The sequence below is a fragment of the Rhinolophus ferrumequinum genome, chromosome 17, assembly GCF_004115265.2.
Source record: "Rhinolophus ferrumequinum isolate MPI-CBG mRhiFer1 chromosome 17, mRhiFer1_v1.p, whole genome shotgun sequence".
NCBI classification, from domain to species: domain Eukaryota; kingdom Metazoa; phylum Chordata; class Mammalia; order Chiroptera; family Rhinolophidae; genus Rhinolophus; species Rhinolophus ferrumequinum.
Window position 1 is genome coordinate 15,094,878 of NC_046300.1, and position 24,485 is coordinate 15,119,362.

Below are 24,485 nucleotides of genomic sequence, written 5' to 3' on the forward strand. Positions count from 1 at the left end.
TTTTCATTAGCAACTTTTTCTATATGGAGTGTTTTTTTTTTTCTTTCTAATTTTAGAGGCTCTCTGTAATGGAGAGACGGTAACTTTTTGTCTCTGATATAAGTTGTAAATTTTTTTTTCCAGTTTGTCATTTGTCTTTTTACTTTGTTTATAGTGTCTTTTGCCATTCAAAAGTTTTTATTTTTATTTAGTCTAATTTATTACCCCCTTCTCTTTCTTGCTTGTAGATTTTTGAGTCACTTTTAGTGATGTTTTCCCCATTCCTTGGTTATAAGAATTCACTCATCTTTTCTCTAGTACTATTAACAGTTTCCTTCCTCCCGCCCTCCCTCTCCCCACCTCCCTTTCTCTCTCTTTTCTTTCTGAACACTTCTGATCCATTTGGAAATTGTCCTGGTATATGGTATGAAGTTTGGTTCTAGTTTTCTTTTTCTGTATGGATATCCAGGTATCCCATCATCACTAATTTAAAAGTATTTTTTCTTATTGATTTGAGATGCCCTTTTTGTTATGTCATTGTTTAATATATTTGTATATGAATTGGGTCTATCTTTGGATGTTCTGTTCTGCTCCCTTGGTCTGTATTCATGAGTCATTACAACACTGTTTTCATCATACAGGCCTAATATGTTTTAATATCTAGTAAGGCTTTCTTCTTTTTGAGTATGTTTTCTGTCTCTTTTTTTTTCTTATGTTTTTCTTCCAAATAAACTTTATAACCAACTTGTCTTACCCTGATGAGAAAAAAAAAATAACTGATGGTATTTTTATTTGGTCTGCGGTAACGGTATGGATTAATTTTGGGAAGAACTGATGCTCTTATGGTGTTAAATCTTTTTATCCAAGAAGATTACCATCTTGGTAATGGATTGTATACCTTCCCATTTGTTCTCTCCTACTTCTCTGTCTTCCAGGAATATTTTACATAATTTTCCTCATACAGATTTTGGATATATCTTATAAGTTTACATGTATGTATTTTTTAATTTTATTTTTTGATATTGTGTTTGTTATATTTTCTCTCGATTTTGTTTATATCTATGAAAATTACTGAATTTTGTACATTAATTTTATAACCTGTAACTTTGCTAAGTCATCTCATTGTTCCTAGTAATTTTGCCATTGATAAATTTGGGTTTTCAAGATACATAAAATTTTTTTTAAAGTGTTTTGAAAAAATTTTTATTGGGGGAATATTGGGGAACAGTGTGTTTCTCCAGGGCCCATCAGCTCCAAGTCGTTGTCCTTCAATCTAATTGTGGAGGGCGCAGCTCAGCTCCAAGTCCAGTCGCCGTTTTCAATCTTTAGTTGAACTGGCAACCTTGTTGTTGAGAGCTCGCCCTCTAACCAACTAAGCCATCTGGCCGCCCCTTCGGAAGCTCAGCAGCAGCTGGTTGTCTTCAGTCTAGTTGTGGAGGGCGCAGCTCAGTGGCCCATGTGGGAATCGAACCGGCAACCCTGTTGTTCAGAGCTCGCGCTCTAACCAACTGAGCCGTGCAGCTGCCGGATACATATAATCTTATGAGATGAAAAATTTGAATTTTCTGAACCCTTCCATAAACAACCGAATTTTTCTAAATTACTATGTATTGGCAGTTCAGGTGTGTTTCTGGTGGTCACACTCTGCCTTTCTATTATTAGACTGTATTCCCGTTTGTTGTGTGCCATTGTCTGTGTAAACACTCTCATTTGTTTAATAACAGGAGCTAGAAAGGCAGAAACATATGTGTAGTGTGCTGCAGCATAAAATGAATGAACTTAAAGAAGGCCTTCGACAAAGAGATGAGCTTATTGAGGTATGTACATGAACTGGGGGAATACTTGGTTTTGGAAAAAAATGCATTAAGAGATAAGAGGGGATATGTATTGGGAGCGAAAGGAGTTAAAATACCACGAAGAGTTTATTTGTCTCTTCATATTTGACTGTACCCTAAAGTTTTACAAACATGAAACATAAAGGCAGTCTTAATTAATACCATGTACCCTATAAGCAGTTCCCCTTTTAAGTACAGAAGCTTTTGTATTATCTTTTATTCCTAAACACATTCTTTCCTAAAGATATTTTAAGAAATGGGCAAAAATTACAAAGCACCATTATTCTTTGCAATGTAATGAATGCTGTCTCTGGGGCATGATTCTTGGGGAATAAGAAGCTTGATATTCACTCAGGTAGATACAATTCTGAGGTGGCTAAATGAAAATGAGAAATTGTGAAGACACCTTATATAGAAACAGGCAAAGGTTGGCTGGTGCTGAGTTGAGATTCCTTCTGGTGGAAGGACTCTGAGTTGCCAGTGTTGGCAGCATTTTAGGACTGGGAAGTAGTGGGGGCCACCAAGAAATCTTTAAAAACATTTCTCATTCTTCTGTGCTTGCCACCTTGCATGCCATTTCTGTTTTTTTCTTCTTTTATTTTAAATCCTTACAAAAATTTTTTTTTAATTGGGGAATATTGGAGAACAGTGTGTTTCTCCAGGGCCCATCAGCTCCAAATCGTTGTCCTTCAATCTAGTTGTGGAGGGCGCAGCTCAGCTCCAAGTCCAGTCGCCATTTTCAGTCTTTAGTTTCAGGGTGCAGCCCACCATCCCATGCGGGAATTAAGAGCTTGCGCTGTAACCAACTGAGCCATCCGGCCACTCCTCCGGAAGCTCAGCGGCAGTTCGTTGTCTTCAATCTAGTTGTGGAGGGCGCAGCTCACTGGCCCATGTGGGAATCAAACCAGCAACCCTGTTGTTAAGAGCTCACGCTCTAACCAACTGAGCCATCTGGCCACCCCTCTGTTTTTCTTTAAATGTGGTTTTTCCTCATGAGGTTCTCATTTTTTTATTGTAAGTATGGAGTTAAGTTTGTTGAGAAGGGATCCTACCCACTATTTTGGTGTGTTTATCAAAGGCGTCTAATGTTAATTTCGTGTTGATGACATGAGAGTTATCAGGAAGGCCATCTCTTAGTGATCCCCAGGGCACTCACTCATCCACATCCCTGGGAGCTCAGAACCCACACTCACCCCTCACCTCTCTTTTTCCCTCCCTCTTCTCTTCTCCCATGGACCTGCCTTACTTAACTCTCACTCTCTGTAAATGACTTAAAAAACCATTTAACAGAGGAAAAGAAATTACTTTTTCTTTTTGTGGATTTATGTTACTTGTCTTCATTTTTGAGAATAATTGAATTGAAACGAGCCTGGTGAAAGCAGGTAGAATTTGTGAATTCTAAATGCAGACACATAACCTTTTGAAATACCAAATTACATGTGAAGTTAGTTGTCTTAGTTTTTCCATTTATGGCAAGAAGCATATTATCCAAATTATTTTTCCTGCTGGCATTTTAAAATAACGGGAATCCTCTCCTTTTTTGTTCTTTTGTGTTTTTATGTGTCGATGTCCCAGCCACTTGTTATTTCTTTTTCTTATTAAGATACATACTTTTCCCCTTCTGTGATTTCAGCAGAATAATAAAACTGCTTTGGGAGGTGCTTTTCAAATTCAATAGCTTCAGTTAGAATTGGTTAAATGTTTTAGTTTTTAATTTGATGACTGCGTTTAAGAGGAATTGTAATGCTCGATTTCTATAATTTGTCATTGTACTTTCTTTTAAAGCCCAGGGGGCGGAGAATACAAACTTTAAAAACTTAAATTAGTTTTAGATATTTTTTATGATTACAATTAACATTTCTTAGATGTTAATATCTAAGATGTTTATGTATAAAAAACTTGAATATGATAAAATAATGCTTTTTGGTCTTTAGAAATGCATGGTAAAGTAGATAAGTAATGTTTGACTAGGGAAAGTAGGAAATCTGTTAAACATAAGAGGGTATAAATTGAGCATCATTGTGCAATCAGAAGAGTTGTTTAAGAATTGCTAAATACTAAATTCTAGTTTTTCTAAACACTGATGTGAGTATTCATTTGTAACTCATGATGTTCCTGCTATCATAGATTCTGCTAAAGAAGTTCAAAACAATGAAGCTGAGAGATATGTCACTTGTATTTTTTTAGATCTGCTTAAAAAAAACAAAACCAAAATTCAAAATCTACTGCTTGTTCTCTATGATAAGGACCATTTGTTCATCAGCAAATCTCCATTTCCCTCCCTAGAAATGTAAGTTTTTCCATGTTTGGAAAACAGGCAGTTATCACAGGAAGAGTATACATGTGGAGCTGTATGTACACAGAAACCCGAGCTGGCTTGCTGCCACATAACTGTGGTTGGAGCAGTTTCTCCCAGTCTCCTTGCTTACTGTCACAGCACCATGCCAGTGAGACTCATGTCGCAAAGACACTGGATGCCATCTCTCCTTTTAGCAAGCAGCTCTTGCTTTTCCTGTTCATCACAGACGTTCCTCTTCCGTTCGTTTTCTCTATCAGCTTTATTTTTGTTGTGTTTCCCTCCCTGAAACTCCCTCCCTTTTTTTCTTTCTGCTCTTTTATTATTTCTCTTCCCTTCTTCCTCTGCAGGAAAATCAGCGTATGCAGCAGAAAATAGACACCATGTCAAAAGAGGTGTTTGACCTCCAGGAGACACTTCTTTGGAAAGATAAAAGCATTAGGGTATGGGGCGGAATTGGGCTTTGGTCCTCAGCTCATTCATTGATGAAGAATAGACCAACATAATTTAACTTAGAGATTCCTAAAAATCTGCCCTTTTGATTATTGTTAAGCATTTATACAGTGTGAAATATGAATAAGCAGAAGACAGAAAGAAACTTCTGTGGGAAAATCTGATATTATGTATAGAAAGTCTTTCCAGCTAACTCTGGGCTTGTGAAACCTACAAGTAGGAACTTAGTAAGGAAGTTGTCCTTTATTTCCCTATGATTCTTATCCAGAAGCAGCCACAGGCATTTAATTCAAACTCTGTGGCTAACTTGGTATCCTTACATTGCAATAATTTGGATAAGAAGCAAGAGGATAGGGAGTAGGGGTGGAGGAAAGGTTATAAGCATTCCATAAATCCTTGGTGAGTAAAATAGGAAGAGATTAAAATCAATTTAATTACGGAAGTGGATAGGAATGTAAGATTTACCAGAGCTGCCAAACTGTGACGTCATCTCTAATTATAACCCCATAACTCCCCAGAGCTGGGGCCCAGAGAAGGAAAAAGTCCTCAGTGCTTTTTCGCTAAGCCTTTCAGGTAGTTTCCAAGTACACAGGAGAGTAAAAAAATTCCCACCAGTTCATCCCGTGTGGCCTTCCAGTGACAGCCCCATCTCATGGCACAAGCTCTCGCTTCTGCAGTGGGGGTGTTGTGCAGCCATAGCTGCCAGAGGCTTACCTTGTCAGGGAAGGACTAAGGTGGAGGAACAGACAGAAGGAAACCCTAGGCGTAAGGACATAGTGAGAAAGTCATGATGGGTAGGGAAATATGGCCAAGGTCCCCAAGAGCACCTGTGACAGACATGCCTGCCTGTGTGTGAAACCCTCTGAGTCATACCCTCCGTTGTTAGGGGTGTTCTAGTACCCACTTCTTTTCACACCTCTAGGGACCCTATCTTCTCATTAATAAACACATGGGAAACAAAATCGCTTCATAAGAGTTTGGTAGACTAAAAATTACAAAGCAGTAAAGCTACATTTTAGAGTTTCTAATACTTAAATGCTGAGTTTGTAAAATTCTACACAAAGCTAGAAGAGCCTTGTGGAGTATAAATTAACAATTATGTTTAGAGTTTTAAAATTGTGAACTACTGATTTCATTTAAATTTTCACCTGGGGAATTTAAAATGAGATGTAAAAAAAATATATGGCACAAAGTAGGTAATTTGATAGTTTAGTTAAAATCTGATCATTATCTAGAATGTGTTTTTTTAGGACCTTACATAATATTTTTAACGCATATCTGCAGGTCCATGATTATTGTTTTGTATAATTATCTTAGTATTTTAAACTGACTACTTTGGACCAGCCATAGAAAAATCCCAAATCTATCAGTCCAATAAAATACCTATTTAAAATAAAACATTTTTTTTCTTACCAGAAAGGTGTGCTGATAGTTAGTCTACAAATCGACTTTTTAATTTTCTTGGAATGATTAAATAAATAAGTGGTTACCTTCTTTCTATGTGGTATATAACAATGTGTTCCTTTGGCTTTTTAAAAAAATCAAACTTCAATTAAATTTAATATTTAATTAAATTTAAATTTAATTTAATTAAATATTAAAAATATTTTAAGGTAATTGTAAATTCACATGCAATTATAAGAAACAATACAAAGAGATCCTGTATGTCCTTTATTTAGTTTTCCTCAAACGTAACATCTTGCAGAACTAATATAATATCACAATTAGGATGTGACCTTGATTCCGTCAAGATACAGAACATTTTCATCACCATAGGAGATCTCTCTTTCATGTTGCTCTTTTATAGCTGTGTCTAGCACCTCCCCTGTCCTATTTCAAGCTCCGGCAACACTCAGCTGTTCTCCATTTCTGTAATTTTGCCATGTTAATGTTATATAAATACCTTTTTAAAATAAACATTTGTACAGCATAAGTCCCTAAGGATTAATTCATTCAAGTTGTTGCGTGTGTCAGTAGTTTGTCCATCCTTTGATTTTTTAAAAAAATTTTTAAAAATTGTGATAAAATACAAATAATATAAAATTTATCATTTTTAAGTGTAGAGTTTGGTGGTACCCTGTTTCCCCGAAAATAAGACCTAGCCGGACAATCAGTTCTAATGCATCTTTTGGAGCAAAAATTAATATAAGGCCTGGTTTTATTTTACTATAAGACTGGATCTTATATAATATAGTATAATACCCTGTCTTATAGTAAAATAAGACCTGGTATTATACTATATTATATTATATTATATTATTTTACTGTAAGACCGGGTCTTATATAACATAATATAAGACCCAGTCTTATTTTACTATAATATAAGACCAGGTCTAATATAATATAATATAAGACCCGGTCTTATAGTAAATTATAATTACTTATAGTAAAATAAGACCGGGTCTTATATTAATTTTTGCTCTAAAAGGTGCATTAGAGCTGATGGTTCGGCTAGGTCTTATTTTCAGGGAAACATGGTACATACAGAGGACTTACATATCCATGTAGCCCAGCATAAGACTCACACCCATTCCGACTACAAATATTTGTGCCCCTGTACGATTATACAGAGAATTAACCTGTTACCTCAGAGTTCAGCCTGTTATATATATCTTTCCAGGCTTCTTGACCCTAGAATTTGAGGGTCAAGGATTATTTATATCTCCACAAGCATGTACTTTTTAACCTTAAAAAAAAACCTGTAGGAGCTATAATTGAATGCAAACACTAGAGTAGTGGTTATATGGTTAGGTAATACAGAGGATTTCAGATCCAGCGTGAATATATTTGGTCCAATTATAAGGTATTTCAGTAGTCTTCAAACTTTGTGGTGAGATGAGAGAACTTACAGGATGTATTTTATTTTCCCATCCATAATTATGGGGAGATGAAATTAAAAAGTCCAAAAGTAAAGATAAAACCCACTACTGTGAGATGTGGAAGAGGAGCAAATGGCATACATGAGCATTTGCTAGAATTCCTAGTTTCTGATTGGTCTGTTCCTAAGGGATCTTTTATTTTCAGTGGTGTTGTTTATGTAGAGCATGCTGTGACAGTGATCACTGACCGAGTCACATGTGGTGATTGATGCATGGCATAACTGTGCACGCAGATACCAGTAACCAAAAATAGCTAACCCAACAGATGGGAAAGTGACTGGCAACAGATGGGAAAGTATCGCTTGTGCTTTGTTGTCCTAATGTTACATTTATTATTAATGTAATGGAGTGTTAACATTAGCTTGAAGTGTTAGAGTAATGCCTTATGATATTAGAAACTCAAATGATTAATTCACAGGGAGACTTGAGACATGTCATATGGTGTGAATTGGTGAAAGGAAGTTAGACATTGGCGTTGCAGTTTGGGTAAATAAGGAGTAGGATTTCCCTATGGACTACTTTTCCAGCAACATCTGGGATGACAGTCACATAATTGTGACATTCATAGGGCTGAGATATAGAAAAAGTATGCAAGGTCTTTAGAACCAAAAAGAACTGGATTCATTTTCTGCCTTTACCACTTACTGTGACTTTGGCAAAAAAATATAACGTCTCAGAGCCTCAATTTTCTGATCTGTGAAATGGGGATAAGTGCAGGGTGTATAAGGGAGAAATTATATATATAAATATATAAGGGCTTGACTATATGTATGTATAACAGTGCCTGCCATATAGTTGGAGCTACACAAACAGTAGTTGCTATCATCCCTTATTTACTTATTCCCAGGTTGGTTGCACAATAGGATTAGAATGGTTTAAAAAATTGTCCAACTACTCAGCGTTCAGTAACTAAGCAGTTAGCCCACTTCTAAATCCAACAAACTGAGAGGGGAGTTAGGTGTTGTAGTTTAACTTTTTGGATTAATAGGAATGCTGGCAGAAAACATTAACTATATGAACAACTGTGTAGAGAAAGGCTTTTTCAGGTAGCCCGGCTGTCAGTTCCCTGCATAGACTGCATAACTTGGGTATGCTTTGAAGTCTGGGTTATTTTATCACAAAGAGTAGATCAGATTAGCCACTGATAACCAAAGTGCGTTCCTGCTTCTGCAAGGTCCTCAGCTCTGACAGTTAGGAGGTTCAGACAATGGCAGGGAAAGCACAAGGGAAACACCGCTGGCTTCTCCTGAGTCTTCCCTCCAGGCGGTGTAAAGGGAGCCTTCCCTTCCCTTTACACTGAGGGCTCCTTTAAGCCTGTTCCCACGGGACAAGTGCTTGCTGTTACCCCTCCTGTTTTTCAGATGAGGAAACCGAGGCATAGATAAGTTAATATGTGTCAGGACTCAAAAGGAGATTTAAACCCATATTCTACTCTCCTCTATAGGTGGGCTGTATTTATTTCATCTGTGTGTTATTTTTGTTTTTCACATTTTGAAGGTAAATCAGAAGACCAAATTACTCTTAATTGTATTTAATTAAATTAACAGGTCCTTGAGAAGCCTTTAGAAATTGGGTCTTTTTAATTAAGCAGTATTTGAGGAATATTTTGCTGCACTACTTGGAGAAAATCACTACAGCTTATATTTAATTAAAAATACCTTGTGTATAGTGGTCATTTTTCTTCCAGAACTTATTTTCTTTTTCAAAAAAAAGTCAAGTATATTCTTAAATAAACTATTTTAGTTAAACATGAAATGTGGGATTTGTTTGGTTGGTTCACCAAATGAAAATATAGTAAGGAGGTCAGTAAAGTCAACTTTATTTTAATATAACTGCTATCTTCATCTTCCCTTTCCTGTTTTTTTTTTTTCATTGACTGGAAAAGAAAGATTTGTTTTCCTGCCTGATGTGATATAAGCATGTTATGTGGAACTTATGCATGATTAACCAGTTTCTATTAAAACTCTCTTCTGGAGATGTCTATCCACATAACTTTGTTATTTCCTCCCTTATCTAACTGCTTGTTTCCAAGCTTTTAATGCTGCCTTGTCTTTTATGCCTTTATCTTTGTTTATTTGAATTAGGTACTGCTCTGCTCCCTTTCACTTGCTCTTTTTTCTGTGCCATTCTTTCCTTTGCTCCCTTGTCTAAAACCAGGCCCTAGAGAAACAGAAAGAATACATTGCCTGCCTTAGGAATGAGCGGGATACGCTCAGAGAGGAGCTGGCTGACCTGAAGGAGACGGTGAAGACAGGAGAGGTATGTTAGCCTTAGCAAGAAGCTCATGTGCCCCCGTGCTTTATTCTTCCATTCCTCCTTGTACCTTTCCTAACCTGAAGACAAACCACAGTGATCATTCTGTAGTCCAGATTTGGTAGGGTTAAGTCAGTTCTTCCTCGGAGCTCTATTCCATGTAACTAGTTCTAACCTGGTTTTACCTGTGGCAAACATGTATTGTCGCAGAGTCACCGCACAGAGTGTGTACTGCTTCTGGAGGGCCGTCTTTTGTGATGGTGAATTTTTTCCTTCCCCACAGAAACATGGCTTAGTTATAATCCCTGATGGCACTCCCAATGGTGATGTGAATCATGAACCAGTGGTTGGAGCCATCACTGTGGTGTCTCAGGAAGCTGCTCAGGTCTTGGAGTCAGCAGGAGAAGGTCCACTAGGTAAGAAGACAATGGCGGTTGTGTTGACTTGGGTTAATGTTATCCTGTTAGACTTCCAGCTTGTTCTTATCCCATCTTGGAAAACACACAAGGGCTGTCTGAGCCATACCTAGATCCTTAACAGGAAGAAATCTGGTCACATTGTCTTCAGACATCCTTGACCTTGGAAACCAGCATCTGGGTCATCGTAAGGCCCCTGGGTGGAAGCGCTGTGGGTGTACACACATTGCCTTTTCACTTAAACACAAACCTTCTGTGAAGACATAATCCAGCTTACCCTCCCCAGGGAGCCAGTCGGCTGGTAGGCGACTTTCCCCAGAATGTTTTCTTCCTGGAGCATCTGGTTTTACGTTCTGCTACTTATCCCAGTAGCTCTTAGCCACCTCATTTCTTAAGGCAAGAAGCAGATGACAAAGAAGACAGATATCAGAGGAGTGTTATTTCTAGAGCATGGCTTCTGAGTCTCTTAAAGACTAAGCCTCTTAGATTTAACCCTTTGAGACTCTAAAGACACCTCTCTCAGGAAACCACACAGACGCCCATCCATTGCCTCTACTAAGAATCCTACTCTAAAGGAAGCAAATGGCACAGATAGGTCCTGTATCATCAGCTCACTTTTATTTATTAAAAAACTATCTTTTTTTCTTTTTCATCTTGTTTTCATATGTAAGTTTCCTCGGGGAGTACAATATGGTGTAAAAGGAAGGGAAGCCGAAAAACTTTTAGAAAGTTAATAAGCACATTCTCTAACATACAGAATTCCAGAAATGTAATTGTAGAGCACTTTGATAGAGCAGAGGATGCTCGTTAGGTAAGTGAGAGCTGCCTAGAGAATGGACTAGGATATGGCCACGGCAGGCAGCTCAGAGTGTTTCCTCTGCTTGTTTGAAAGGTACTGAAGAAATCAGAACTTAGAGTTAGCCGTGACGCTGCGTGGTTGTGGGGGGTGCTGGCCAGGTGTCAGCTGCTGCTTTTACTCATGTACGGGTATCTGCTCAGCCCCAGGGGACTATTTTCATGGGTGCTTGGAAAGAAGCAGCCGTCAGGGCTTCCTACTGTAATCCTTACCAGGCTTCCCTAGTAATCCTGCTAAACCTCAGATTAGCTCTGGACAGCCCCCAGTTTGGAGTTGTCCCCCTTCCCTCGCCCACTAGCTTTTGTGGGATTTCGCCTCTTCCCACACCGCGTTCCCGTTTCCTTTGTTCCAGCTTCCCCTCTCAGTCCCACTCTTGACCCCCTGTCTTCTGTCCCATATTTTGTTTTCTCCTGCTAAGGGCCTAGGGAAGCCTGTGGGAGCACCCTTGGCATTTGAGTTGTCCGTCTACTAGTGAAAGCTTGCAAAGTTTTGAAACAAGGAAATGATCTTTGTACTTCAGTGTGTCTTCAAATGGAAAATCACTGCTCGTGGGAGCAGAACTATTTAGTGCCCTGATAAGTATCAGTTGTGTGGAAATATGTGTTGAATAATTAAGTACTTTTTCTTAATACCATGAAAGCCTTCATGTCTTTCGATATTCAGAGCCATTTGTTGTTTATCAGATAATGTTAATTGTTTTTGAATTTGAAGAATTATTTTTAGTTGTTTATATACTACATGGTTATAAATTTAGTTTGCAACTTTTTTTTATCTGTTTTAGATGTAAGGCTACGAAAACTTGCTGGAGAAAAGGAAGAGCTACTGTCACAGGTAAGGCTTTCTGATTGGAAAGTAATGTTAATTAAGTTACTAAATCACATGGTAAACTGTTATTAGCAAACTAATGTTCACCAGAAAGAAATGTGCTATTTCAAATATCAGTACTCAGATAAGATTTGAAGGATAAAAAGATCATTCATATTTTGCCTCTTTGTTTCCTATTCTTTAAAAAATATGTACAGGACACGTAGTTTGAGGGTCAAATAGTTCTACAAAGCTTGTTGTGCAGACGGAAGTGCCCTGCCCTGCCTCTTCACCCTTGCCCCTGACTATTCCTGCTTGGTTCTTTCAGCTGATTCTTCTGGTGTGCATTGTCCTTATGTGTTTGTTTATAACATGGTTATGTTGTTTCTTGATCTGTTTTAGACATTCTCTGTTGACCTCTTTCTGTGGAAGAAGAGCATTTAGCTTTCTTTCATCCCCGTCCCTGCCACAGACATATACTTCCCATCCCCACATCCTCCTAATCCAGGAACAGTGTCATTCCAGTCTGTTTATGTTGCGAGGACTCTGTAAACACTGCTGGCAGTGGAGCCCTGTGGTGTGCTAGGCTTGCCTTTCATCTTTCAAAACTCTTTATTTCCCCTAAAAGTTAATATTGTGGTTTTTGTTTTCATTTGCTTGCTTTTGTGTTTGTTACTAATTTAGCTGCAGACTTTCCAACAGTAGTTTAAGTCCACTCTTCATGTTTTCAAATGCAGCAAGTCTTCTCTGTTCCATCCTTTTGATTCTTGGAGCCTCTGACTCATCCCGTTCTAAACTCCCTCAGTACAGACACAGGTCCACCCTGCGTCGTCGTCTAGGGTTTCCTCTGCCTGTGGTTTAGGCTGGCTTCCCTTTTTGTAGTGTCTTATGCCTTCCTGCTTTTTATTCATTCTCTTATTTGGTACATTCTCCAGTAACTTCCTGAGAAAAGGGTATGTGGGCTGTAAATTTTTCTTAACTTTGGAGGTCTGAAAATGCCTTCATGTTACCCTTTTACTGCATTTAACAGTTTGGACAGAGAATTGTGTGTTACAGTTGTTTTTCTTCATCTTCTTTTTTAAAGAAATTGCTTCATTGTATTTTGGCTTCCTGTAGGGCTGTTGAGAATTTCAAGGACATTGTGATTTTGGATCTTTTGTATGGGACCCCTTTTCCCCTCTCTGGAACCTTGTATCATGCTCTTTCTCCCTAGAGTTCTGAAATTTCATGGTGTTATGGTTTGCAGTTTTCACACATTGCATGGGCCCCTGTCAATTATAGGAATCCCTGTCCTTCAATTCTGGGAACATTTCTTGAATGATTGTCTCCCTTCCCATATTCTGTGTTATCTCTTTTGGAAACTCCTATGTAGTCATTCAAATGTTGACTGAGATTCCACTATTTAACAGGCACCATTCTAGGCATTTGGGATATTTCAGTGAACAAATCAATTTTTTTACAAAGTCCCTGCCCTAGTATACCTTACAGTCTAGTTGGGAGGAGACCAGACAATAAACAACTAACATAATTAATAAGTCAATTGTAGCGTACGTTAGAGGTTTGTGTGAATGTGCGTCTTGTGTTTCTCTAGCCTCATTTAGCTGCATTGGTGCAGGCTTTTACCAGGAGAGTGTAATACGGCAGAGGAGGTGAGGGTGTATGCATGAGTGATGATGGAACTAGAGACTAAACCAGGTAAGGAGGTTAGAGAGGACATCTGGGAAGACATCAAGGCATGGTGGAAAGAAGATGGGAGCAGTGGGATTGAAGGATTTTTGGAGTTAGGGTCCAGAGAGAATGAGCTGGAAAGACCAGGAATAGTGGTTAGAAGAGAAGATACGTGGATCAGAATTATGAAGAAATTGTAGTGATCTAATGATGAGATATAGTACATAACTGTGGATTGAGTGGCTGAGAACAGGGACGGATAGATGGCGAGATCCTTGGAGCGGAGGTGTTTCAGGAACCGAGCCATCAGTTGTAGGAAAAATCCTCTACTCAGATGTTTTTTGAAATTGCCAAGAATTAAGACAGAAATAGTCTTGAGGGAGTGCAAGTCAGGAGCTAAAATGGTGAAGAAAGAGTGGGATGATGGGGGTGGTTAGTATATATAATTTGAAAAGATGAGATTAGGAACGGGGAATTTTAGGGAGGATAGAGGAAGAATAGTTTGGAAACAGCAAGGAAAGCAAGAGGACACCTATTCCATTTTCAAGCTCAGTGGTAGGAGGCTCGTGGGAGAAAGAAACAGCTAGTACTTTGGAAGGTTGCAGAGGAAGCAGGGTTCTGTGAGAGCACTAAGGTAAAGAGAGTGCTCAGAGAAGAGCCCGAGGACGAGGGGCTTTTGCTGATGATGGAATGGTAATCCAGATGGCACAGTGGAGGAGTTTCAGGAATGGTTAGGAGGAAAGACAGTTGTACAGAGCCTTTTGGGAAGGAGCACAGGAGAAGGAGGATGGCCCTTTTTGAAAAGGACATAAACAGGAATGAGGGAGATAATGAGATTAGTCCTGGTTCATTCAAGGCAGGCAGTAATGGCGACCCCGTGTGTGTTCAAAGCGCAGAGGTGTCTGGGAAGCGTGGGTCCAGTCCTAGTGCTGAGTCTTCCCCTTGACCCCTGTTGATGGAGTTGAGGACACAGTTGGAGGAGCCCCCGAGAACTCTGAGCGTGCAGACTCACCCTTGAACCTTGATGAAGGACGAAGGACCCTTGCAGGGCGTGCTCTTGGCCCTAGAGGCAGCTCCCTGGGTGTGGGTGGTGTGTGGTGGGGAAGACGTGGTGTGCACTGTGCTTGTTGCTCTGATGGTACGAGTTGTAGGCATTGGGGAGGGAGGGGGACGTTAGACCGCTGCCACTGATGCTCTCATGTAAACTGTTTATCTCTCGTTCTTCCATCTCTTGCTCTACTTTTGAAAGGTTTTCTCAACTTTGTCTTCTAATACTCGTACTGATTTTCTATTTCTGCAGTCATTTCAAAGATGCAGATATTTTCACATATCTTGGAGGCTAATGGTTTGGTTTCTTGGAGGCTATTGATAGGCTGATGGTTTGGTTTCTGGTGTTTTTTTCTGTCTGCGGTTTGTTTCCTTCCAGATGTTCTTTTATGTAGGTTTATTTGGTCTTCAGTGTAAGAGTGAGGTACTAAAAAGCTGATAGGCAGCTCTGAGCATATGGGTGGGGCTAGTCCAAGTTTCTGTAAAGATTGGTGTGGCTGGGTGTTTTGATGGGAACCTCAATGTGGGAATGTTGGTCTTTTATTTTAGGCGAGTCAGGGAGTTCTAAAGATATCCTTCCGTCTTCTGCCTGAGGGTACAAGCCTAGCTGTCTGCACTCTGGGACCTGTGGGTAGACTAGAGACCTCAGCGTTCAGTACATTTCTGTTCACCTAATTCCTTGTTTTCCACATGTGGCATTCCTGTCTCCACTGGGCCTTGTTATTTCCCAACCCAGAATCCCTGTTAATTTTATTTAGATTCTTTATTTTGCTGCAGAATAAGCTGCACATACTTAAAGTACACAGATGTGCATACCTCTGTTAGTTTTCCAGGGCTGCCATAACAAAGTTCCACAAACAAGGGGCTTAGAACAACAGAAATGTACCGTCTCGCAGGTCTGGAGGCTGGAGGCCCAAGATCAAGGCACCGGCAGTGTTGGTTTCTCCTAAGGCCTGTAAGGGAACTGTGTTCCGTGCTTCTGGTGGTTTGCTGGCCTTCTTTGGCATTCCTTGGCTTGTAGAGAGCATTCTCTGTGTCTTCACATCGTCCTCCCGCTGTATGTGTCTCTCTTCACTGGCATTCTTTTTATAAGGACACCAGTCATTGGGTGAGGGGTCCACCCTATTCCAGTATGACCTCATCTCAACTTAACTAATTGCATCTGCAATGACTCTTTTTCCAAATATGGTCACACTCTGAGGTACTAGGGTTAGAACTTCGACATATGAATTGGGGTGGGGGGGCACAGTTCAACTCATAACACCTGTGAAATGATCACCACAGTCACGATGGTGAAAATATTCGTAACTCCCCAAAGTCTGTGTCCGTTTGTAAACCCTCCTGCGCCTCTCACTCTCTCTCTCCCTCTCTAAGCAACCAGTGGTCTGCTTTCTGTCACTATAGATGAGTTTGCATTTTCTGGAGTTTTCTATAATTGGAATACATCTTTCACACAGCATACCTATTTTGAGATTTAGCCATGCTGTTGCGTGTGTCAATAGTGCTTTCTTTCCCTTTTCATACTGTGCAGTAATTCCATTCTATAGATGTGCCACCATTTGTTTATCCTCCTGTTGATGGATATTTGGATAGTTTTTAGTTTTGGCTATTGTGAATAAGCTACTATGAACATCTTTTATTTTTGGTAAAATAAGGTAGACTACGTAGCCAAACTCAAAAATGTATTTCCAGTTATTTCTGTATGCAGAAAATTTTCCAAATAAGAATATTTAACCTAACTCTTAAAAAAAAAAACCCAGAACATCTAACTGCCCATAGTATTTCCATTTTTAATAAAAGTAACATAAAATACTGAAAAATGAGGTTCTAAAAAACCTACACAAATCATAGAATAGAGCTATTTTTATCTGGACACCTGGTCCTGGCGCTCACTCCCTTAGCGATTTGCTCCCAGCTTGTCTGTAGCACCTTTAACAGGGTGTCGCCTCTAGTGCGTGTCCAGACAACAGCATCTGAGTGAGTGATCTGTGAGGCTGATGAGCGTCGGCCTGGTTCTAGGATGAGGCCGCTGGGCCCAGCTTCCTTTGAGAGGCTGCATCTTGCTGATGAGCCGTTGTTTCTACTCCAGATTAGGAAACTGAAGCTGCAGTTAGAGGAAGAACGGCAGAAGTTCTCGAGGAACGACGGCACAGCGGGTGACCTGGCAGGGCTGCAGAACGGCTCAGACTTGCAGTTCATCGAAATGCAGAGTAGGTACTGGGAGGGGTCAGGCCAGTCCCCGTCTGTGTGTAGGCTGTGTCCCAGGAGCAAGATTGTAAGCGGCCTGCTAATTCACATTTCTCAAGAAAAGCTGTGTTACAAAGATTGGTTAGTCCTGTTCGTCCAGAAGAGCAGTACTGGTCAGGAATGGAACCGAATAGAAGCTTCTGCTAACCTGTGTGCTTCAGGGGATAATGAGAGCACTCTTCCCGCTTGTAGGCAAAGTGATTTCTAGAACATTTTGCAAATAGTGACATCCTGACACTGTCCTCTTCCATACCCGTGTCAACTTGAAGCTCCCATGCAGCACCTTTCCTAATTACAATGTTTTTGGGGAATTTATCTTGGAACAATTGGAGGAATATAGTTGGAACTAACTCATACTAATGTTGAGTAGTTTCAGAATTTTCTCAGAAGTTTTCTTGTTAACTCAAATTAATTTTTATTTGATGGAATTTAAAACAGGGCCATGAAATAAGCCTATTCAGTTTACCTAAATTATTCCAGTTTCTCTCCCTTTCTAATTTTGACCTCTCATTATTTTATAATGCCTACTGTGTTCACAATAATTCCCATGGTAAGGAGAGGACAGAAGCCATTCATATTTAGTCAGATACTGTATAATCATGGATGGGGAAATTTTTATTTTTACAATTTGAATAGTGGCTTTTCTGGTAACTTATTTTAAAATATTGGTTATTCCATGTCCCTTGTCATCTAAATATCCTGAGTTAGGCTAAACAGAAAAGACTTCTGGGATTAACGCTTATGAATGCCCTTTGAGGTTAGTGTCATTTCTTTTATTGGATATCAGGACCCTTGTGATACTTCCTGGTGAATATTTTGTTCTGGAAATATCATTTTGGCCTGGAGGGTAGATGAAGACGGGCATGGCAAGAGGCAGGCTGACGAGTTAGGAGGCCCTAGATGAGCTGATGAGTTGAACGAGTACAGCAGCTGTCGAGTCCTAGAGAGGGAGCAGGGGATAGACTTGAAAGAGATTGGCCTAACGCCGCAAAATCAGAAGGAATCATTGAGGAGGAATGGGCATGCATTTGTGTGTGACCGCTGCCTAGTGCAGGCAGGCATCACAGAGCTGGCATTCACGGAAAGTAGGGAGAAGCGCCCGCTGGAGCTGTACACGCAGTTGCACTGGGTGGGACCATGGGTGGCTGGTAAAGACAAAAGCGGGCAGCTCCTGTGCACAGCGCCTTGGCTGGTAGGCATGGTGTTTTGGATGGAGCTTCAAAAGATGCATGAAATGGCTGAGACGAAGGACTTAACAGGTTTAAAAACAGGAAGGAATGAGTGGTTTGCAGAGTGAGAAAGCAGCAGCACACTTCACTAAGTTGCTGGGATAAAGAATTAAAAAATAAGATGCTGAAGCTTCCGTTTAGAGCCTAGGAGTAGGGGTTGCTCTCTTTGACTCCCAGAGGTGACATTTGGGGAGAGGGTTTTATAACCCTATCACCTTTAGAGTGACAGTAACTGTCCAGTTAGAACAGTCTCTTGCATTGAAGATTATATAGGTAGTTATAAGTTTAATTAAGTGGAACAGCAGAGAAGTTCTTAAGTTGGGTAGGTTATATTTGGTTTATCTCCTGTAAGCCTTATCATTCCCACCCTGTAATCACTTCAGAGAATGATTTTTGTTAGATTTGGCTTGCCGAGGGGAATTTTTTTCTCCCCCGTCATTTCTAAACTTCTCATATTAAATGAGTTACTTCTTAGGTCAAATGTGTAGCTACTGATTTATGGCTCTTCCCATACCACATTATGACATGTTATTGAAAAGCATTTATTTCAGCAAATATTTATTAACGTACACTATGCAACGCACTAGGCCGGATACAGAGGTAGATTCAAGAGAGCAAAGACAGGGCCCCTCTCCTTACATACATATACAGCGTTAAGAAAGCACGATAAATGTTATAAAAGAGAACAAATAAAATGCAACGAGGGAAGGAGAAGTTATAGTTATCTAAGGAGACTCATGAAGGAGGTGAACAGTAAGCATAGCTTTGGAGGGTGGTTAAGACTTAAATCAGCAGGGAGAAAGGGGCACGTGAGCTATGAAAGCAGGACTGGGAGCGGGAAGGTACGGGGCTGGGGTCAGGGAAACCGGAGGGCCCGGTCCCATGGGCGCGGAGGCTTCCTGGGCCACGGCAGCAGATCAGGCTGGCAGGGGCCCCGCTACCTACACACACCATAGGCTGAAGAGTGAATTTTCTTCTAACTCCTGATCCAAGTGCTGCTGCAACACAGGTGCTAGAACTTCTCATTGTGTCCACAGTTCCAGAGCATGGGCTGCTGAGATGCTGGGGTTGCCCTGTGTGCAAGTGTCGTGTCTTTAGGCTGCACCATCCTCTCCTGTGCTCCAGGGGGCGTCATTGCCTGATGGATCACACCTTCACCTCTGAGAGGTGATTCGTTATTCTGTTCCATTCTAGGAGATGCCAACAGACAAATTAGTGAATACAAGTTTAAGCTTTCAAAAGCAGAACAGGATGTAACCACCATGGAGCAAAGTGTAAGTACTCCTGTATGGTACCAAGTGATTTAAATTCCCTTAATACACATCTGCTTCCTGCATCCAAGTGGCTAACCCCATGAGTGCCTGGGCTTCTTTGCGCTGCCTTTACAGTTGGATTAAAGTGGAAAAGCCAGTGAGAATACCTGGCAGGTCACTCAGCCTTCTGTTTTCTGCAAAAATGTAGAAAACTATAGCTACAATTCTATTTTTTGTGGGTATTTCATGAGAATTCAAGATCGTAGTTCACAGCAGAATGCCTTATTGTCCATTTCGTCTAAAAACTTTTCAATTCAGCGAGTCTGCTCTTGCAATGTTACTTTGGCACTTAAACAATATGGTCATCATAAAAGTTAACATGGGAAATTGGCCCTCTAACGACTACAGCTGTAATCCTTTGGGGACATTTCTGGATTTATAAATAGCAGTAGGTTTCTGAGAGGACCTATGACTCACCCTAGGGGGACTTGTTAGTGTTAGATTACTTGGAATTTTAATGACATTGTACTTCCATCTTGGCTGCAAAAAAAGTGGTGGCTCCCAGCGCCCAATAGCAGAGGCCTGTGTTCGCATATTTACAGATTAACCGGCTTGAGGGACAGGTGCTGAGATACAAAACTGCTGCTGAGAACGCTGAGAAAGTGGAAGACGAACTGAAAGCAGAAAAGAGGAAGCTACAACGAGAGGTACTTGTTTTTTATATGCTTTCCGGAATACATTCCTAAAAAGAAAAAAATCCTTTGGAAAGAAATTGTTTGCCGCATAAGGAATTGAATCCTCGGTCCAATCTTAAGGAAACAGCAGGCGAGTCACTTTTCTCTGCTGTTTTTAACCTGTACATTGATTTCCATTTGCTTTTGTTTGGGTCAGTTAGAGAGTAAGAAAAAGGACAGTGTTTAGTTCTGTTTGAGCTCAGGTCCATTTCTCCACCTTCTGTATGTCCTGTCTGTGGTGATGCTCAGCATCACGGGTTGACACCTCTAGCTGACTGAAAGAAAAGGAGGCTGGGATTCTGTACACGGCCATCAGCGTGAGCACTGCTTCCATTTCCCAGCAAGCTGAGAATCAAGTAGCACTGGGTTTTGTTTCTGACCATGTGAAATGACCGAGTTCTTCCTGTCTCCAGTTACGAACAGCACTGGACAAGATTGAGGAGATGGAGATGACCAACAGCCACCTAGCCAAGCGACTGGAGAAGATGAAGGCCAATAGGACAGCACTTCTGGCCCAGCAATAGGGAGGCCCCGCCCCCTCCTACCTGGGTGCTGCTCCCGGGGACTGACTTTTTGTCCATTGATGCAAACCCCTTTCAAGTACTGTTTTGAGTTTTGTCATTAATATCGCCACCTTTGTGTTTTATAATTTATGAGAGAATGAAACAGGTTTGAATCTTCATGGATGAACACTTTGGGTTTTGTTGGTAGTTTGATTCTAGACTAAGAACTGGTCTGTGCTGGTTTTATTATTTCTGTAATTTTAGAATCAAGTTGACTCACCGTGTTCCCCCCGCTGCCTCAGTGACTGGGGGCTCGGAGGTCGTGGCCCAGGTCCTGGAGGACAGCGATTCTGTGAGCGCTCGCTGAGATGCTTGCTGGAGCCCTCGGAAAACACAAGTGCCTTCTCCACAGTGCAGCTCATGCAGTGATCCCCAGGGGTCAAAAGACACTTACCCTGGATACCAGATAGCATTTATATTTTAGTGAAGAAACAATTCACCGGCGGGGAATAATACGTTTCACTCAAATTTATATGTTTGGAGGAAAAAGCCTTTTTTTGTAAAATATTTAAATTTATATAAGAAAATGTTAGAAAAAGATATGGGGAGTGTATATAAAACTTGCTTTATGCATGTGGCAGGGGAATCCCAAGGCCTGATGCTCTTAAAGTAAGAGTAGGGTCCTTAGTCTCCAACATGAACTGTGCTGTGTCTTGTAAAGTATTTCATCTGCTGCTTCTTTGTGGAATGAAACCTCAGACAAGCCCAATGGGGGGGAGGGGAGAGGTGCAGGGCAGGCAGGTGGGACGTCTGCCTCAGAGTCTATTAAACACACCTGTTTGCTGACAATTGGCTACTGATACGTTCATTTTGTTAGAGGAGCCTTTACAACAAATCATGGCAACTCTGCCCTCTTAGCTTGCCCCTCCTTTTCTCTGCTTCCTGAGGAAAAATAATCTGGAATATAGAATTTTTGCTTTCAAGAACTTGCATTACCTTTAAAGGTACCCAGTTCAAGAGTTTTTACATCGAGTGTAACCATTTTACATTGAGTGTGATTCTCTTTTGCTCTCAGAATCAAAGCGGTTTTATGGAAATGATTATTGTATCTTCAGTGTGTTTACACAGAAAAAGTATTGGGGAAAGTCTAATGAATTAAGGCTACATAAGAATAAAATTAGACCTGAAACTAGATAATAAAGTTAACTCAATGTGAATAAAACCTCCATCTAATAATTATTCCCTTCTTCAGAGTAATTAGCCCTTTGTTTTTAAAATATGGAAACCAATCTCATGAACTAAGATGATTTCCTATAAATTATCTTTCTAGTGGTAACAACAGTTATGTGTGTGAGGGGTGGGAAAGCATGTTCTGAAATGCAGATTTAACGTAGAACCCTGCAGCTGGAACCAACACATGGGTGTGGGCTAGCTCTCGAGGCCTTGGAAACCCCTCTTCCGCTTCAACCACGGTCACTCAGCCTGTGCCCTCCCAGGCCGTGGACTTTACTTCTAAGATGCCCTGGTCTATTTTTTAGAAGTTCTCTCTCTCTGTCTCTGTCTCTCTCTCTCAACATTCAGTATTATTTTATGTTAATTTCAAGTGTACAGCATAGTGGTTAGACATTTATATAATTTAAGAAGTGATCCCCTGGCTTGTCTAGTACCCACCTGGCACTATACATAGTTATTACCATATTATTGACTAGATTTCCTATGCTGTACTTTACATCCCCATGACTATTTTGTAACTATCAATTTGTACTTTTTAACCCTTCACCTTTTTCACCATCCTCCAACCCCCTCCCATCTGTCACCCCAACAAATCTAGCACCCGTCTGATACCATAGTTATTACAATATTACTGACTATATTCCTTATGCTATATCCTGCATCCCCATAACGACTTTGTAACAACCAATTTGTATTTCTTAATCCATTCCCCTTCTTTCACCCACACCCCTAACCCCACCCCCCCACATCTGGCAACCATCAAAATGTTTTTTGTATCTATGAGTTTGTTTCTGTTTTGTTTATTTTGTTCTTCAGATTCCACATATAGCGAAATCACATTGCATCTGTCTGACTTACTCCACTCAGCACAATACCCTCCAGGTCCATCCATGCCGCAGCAGATGGCAGGAACCCATTCCCTTCCATGGTCGAGCAATATTCCATTGTATGTATCTCCTCTTCTTTATCCATTCAACCATTGACAGACACCCAGGCTGCCTCCACATCTCAACCATTGTAAACAATGCTGCAATCAACATAACGGATGAACACATCCCCTCGAAGTAGCATTTTGGGTTTCTTCGGATAAATACCCTGAAGTGGGATTACTGAGTCTTTCATTGTCTCTTCTTATTGCCTTTGTTTGTTTTTTATAAGGAGGGTGCAGCTCACAGTGGCCCATGTGGGGATCGAACTGGCAACCTTGGTGTTATTAGCACCATGCTCTAACCGAGGTAACCGGCCACCCCCTTATTGCCTTTGTTTTAAAGTTTGTTTTGTCTGGTGTAAGGATTGCTAACCCAGTTTTTCTTTTTAATTTTCATTTTCATAAAATATCTTTTTCCATCCCTTTACTTTCTGTGTGTATCTTTCAATCTGAAGTGAGTCTCATAGGCAGCATAAGTAAGGGTTTTGTTTTCTTACCCATTCAGCCCTTCTGTGTATTTTGAATGGAATATTTAATCCATTTACATTGAAAGTAATTGTTGATAGATGTATAGTTACCATTTTTTCATAATTTTGATTTTTTTTTTCCACTTGAAGTCCCTATAACATTCCTTGTAATACTAGTTTGATGGTGATTAACTCCTTTATATTTTTCTTGTCTAGGAAGCTCTGTATTTGTCCTTTGATTCTAAATGATAGCCTTGCTGGGTGTCTTGCTTATAGATCCTTACTTTTCATCACGTTGAAAATTCCTGCCAATCCCTTCTGGCCTGTGAAGTTTCTGTTGAGAAATCAGCTGACAATCTTTGGGAGCTCCTTTAAAAGTTACTAGTTGCCTTTCTCTTGCTGCTTTTAGGATTCTCTTGGTCTTTAACTAATTTCCCATTTTAATTATAATGTGTCTTGGTGTGGGCCTGTTTGGGTTCATCCTGTTTGGGACTCTCTGCACTTCCTGGATTTGTATGTCTATTTCCTTCCCTAGGTTAGGCAAGTTTTTTGTCATTAGTTCTTCAAATAGTTCACACTCCCTTGCTTTCTCTCTCCGCCTTCTGGTACCCCTGATGTGAATGTTGTTATGCTTGATGCTATCCTAGAGGTCTCTTAAACTATCCTCATTTGTTTGGATTCTTTTCTCTTTTTGCTGTTCTGATTGGGTGTTTTCTGCTACCTTGTCTTTCAAATCACTGATTCGATGATCTGCTTCATGTAGTCTGCTGGTGATTCCTTCTAGTGCATTCTTCATTTCAGTTATTGTATTCTTCACTTCTGACTGGTTCTTTTTTATGGTTTCTATGTCTTTTTTTATGCTTGCTATCTCTCTGTTGAAGTTCTCACTAAGTTCCTTGAGCATCCTTATAACCATGTTTTTGAACTCTGTCTCTGGTAGGTTGCTTGCCTCCATTTCATTTAGTTCTTTTTCTGGATTTTCTCCCATTCTTTCATTTGGGACACATTTCTGTGTTTCATTTTGGCTGTCTGTGTTTGTTTCCATGTATTAGGTAGGTCTGCTATGTCTCCCAGTCTTGGTCGGGTGGCCTTTTATAGTAAGTGTCCTGTGGTGCCCAGTAGCACAGTCTCCCGGGTCACCTGTTCTGGTGCTCCAGGAGTGTCCCTTGTATGGGCTGTCTGTGCCCTCCTGTTATAGTTGAGCCTTGATTGCTATTGGCACATTGGTGGATGGCATTGACCCTCAGGTTGATTGGCTGTGGGGTTTGGCCACATCCACAGCTTATGAGCTGCTGTGCAGCGGGGGCTTACCCCACAGAGCAGGATTCGCCTCAGTGGGCACTGGTGCCTGTTTAGACTGCCCTGTGGGTGTGCCACTTGTGGGGCTAATTGGGTGGTGCTCTGC

At 40.5% G+C, this 24,485-nt stretch overlaps 1 protein-coding gene across 20 annotated transcripts in view; it reads left to right on the plus strand.

Moving 5' to 3' along the window:
* The window catches only part of LRRFIP2 (LRR binding FLII interacting protein 2), a 101,143-nt gene extending 79,842 nt beyond the window's left edge, over positions 1-21,301 (plus strand). For 10 of the 20 annotated variants that reach the window (XM_033132388.1, XM_033132383.1, XM_033132385.1 and 7 more), the window contains 9 exons: positions 1,704-1,796; positions 4,461-4,553; positions 9,600-9,701; positions 9,979-10,111; positions 11,749-11,798; positions 16,576-16,696; positions 19,157-19,236; positions 19,818-19,922; positions 20,363-21,301. In XM_033132388.1, coding sequence (XP_032988279.1) covers positions 1,704-1,796; positions 4,461-4,553; positions 9,600-9,701; positions 9,979-10,111; positions 11,749-11,798; positions 16,576-16,696; positions 19,157-19,236; positions 19,818-19,922; positions 20,363-20,473 — 888 coding nt within the window. In that variant the 3' untranslated portion in view covers positions 20,474-21,301. The remainder of the gene's footprint in view (positions 1-1,703; positions 1,797-4,460; positions 4,554-9,599; positions 9,702-9,978; positions 10,112-11,748; positions 11,799-16,575; positions 16,697-19,156; positions 19,237-19,817; positions 19,923-20,362) is intronic. The other 10 variants (XM_033132389.1, XM_033132392.1, XM_033132403.1 and 7 more) reach the window with 2 other exon arrangements.
* Positions 21,302-24,485: the final 3,184 nt, after the last annotated feature.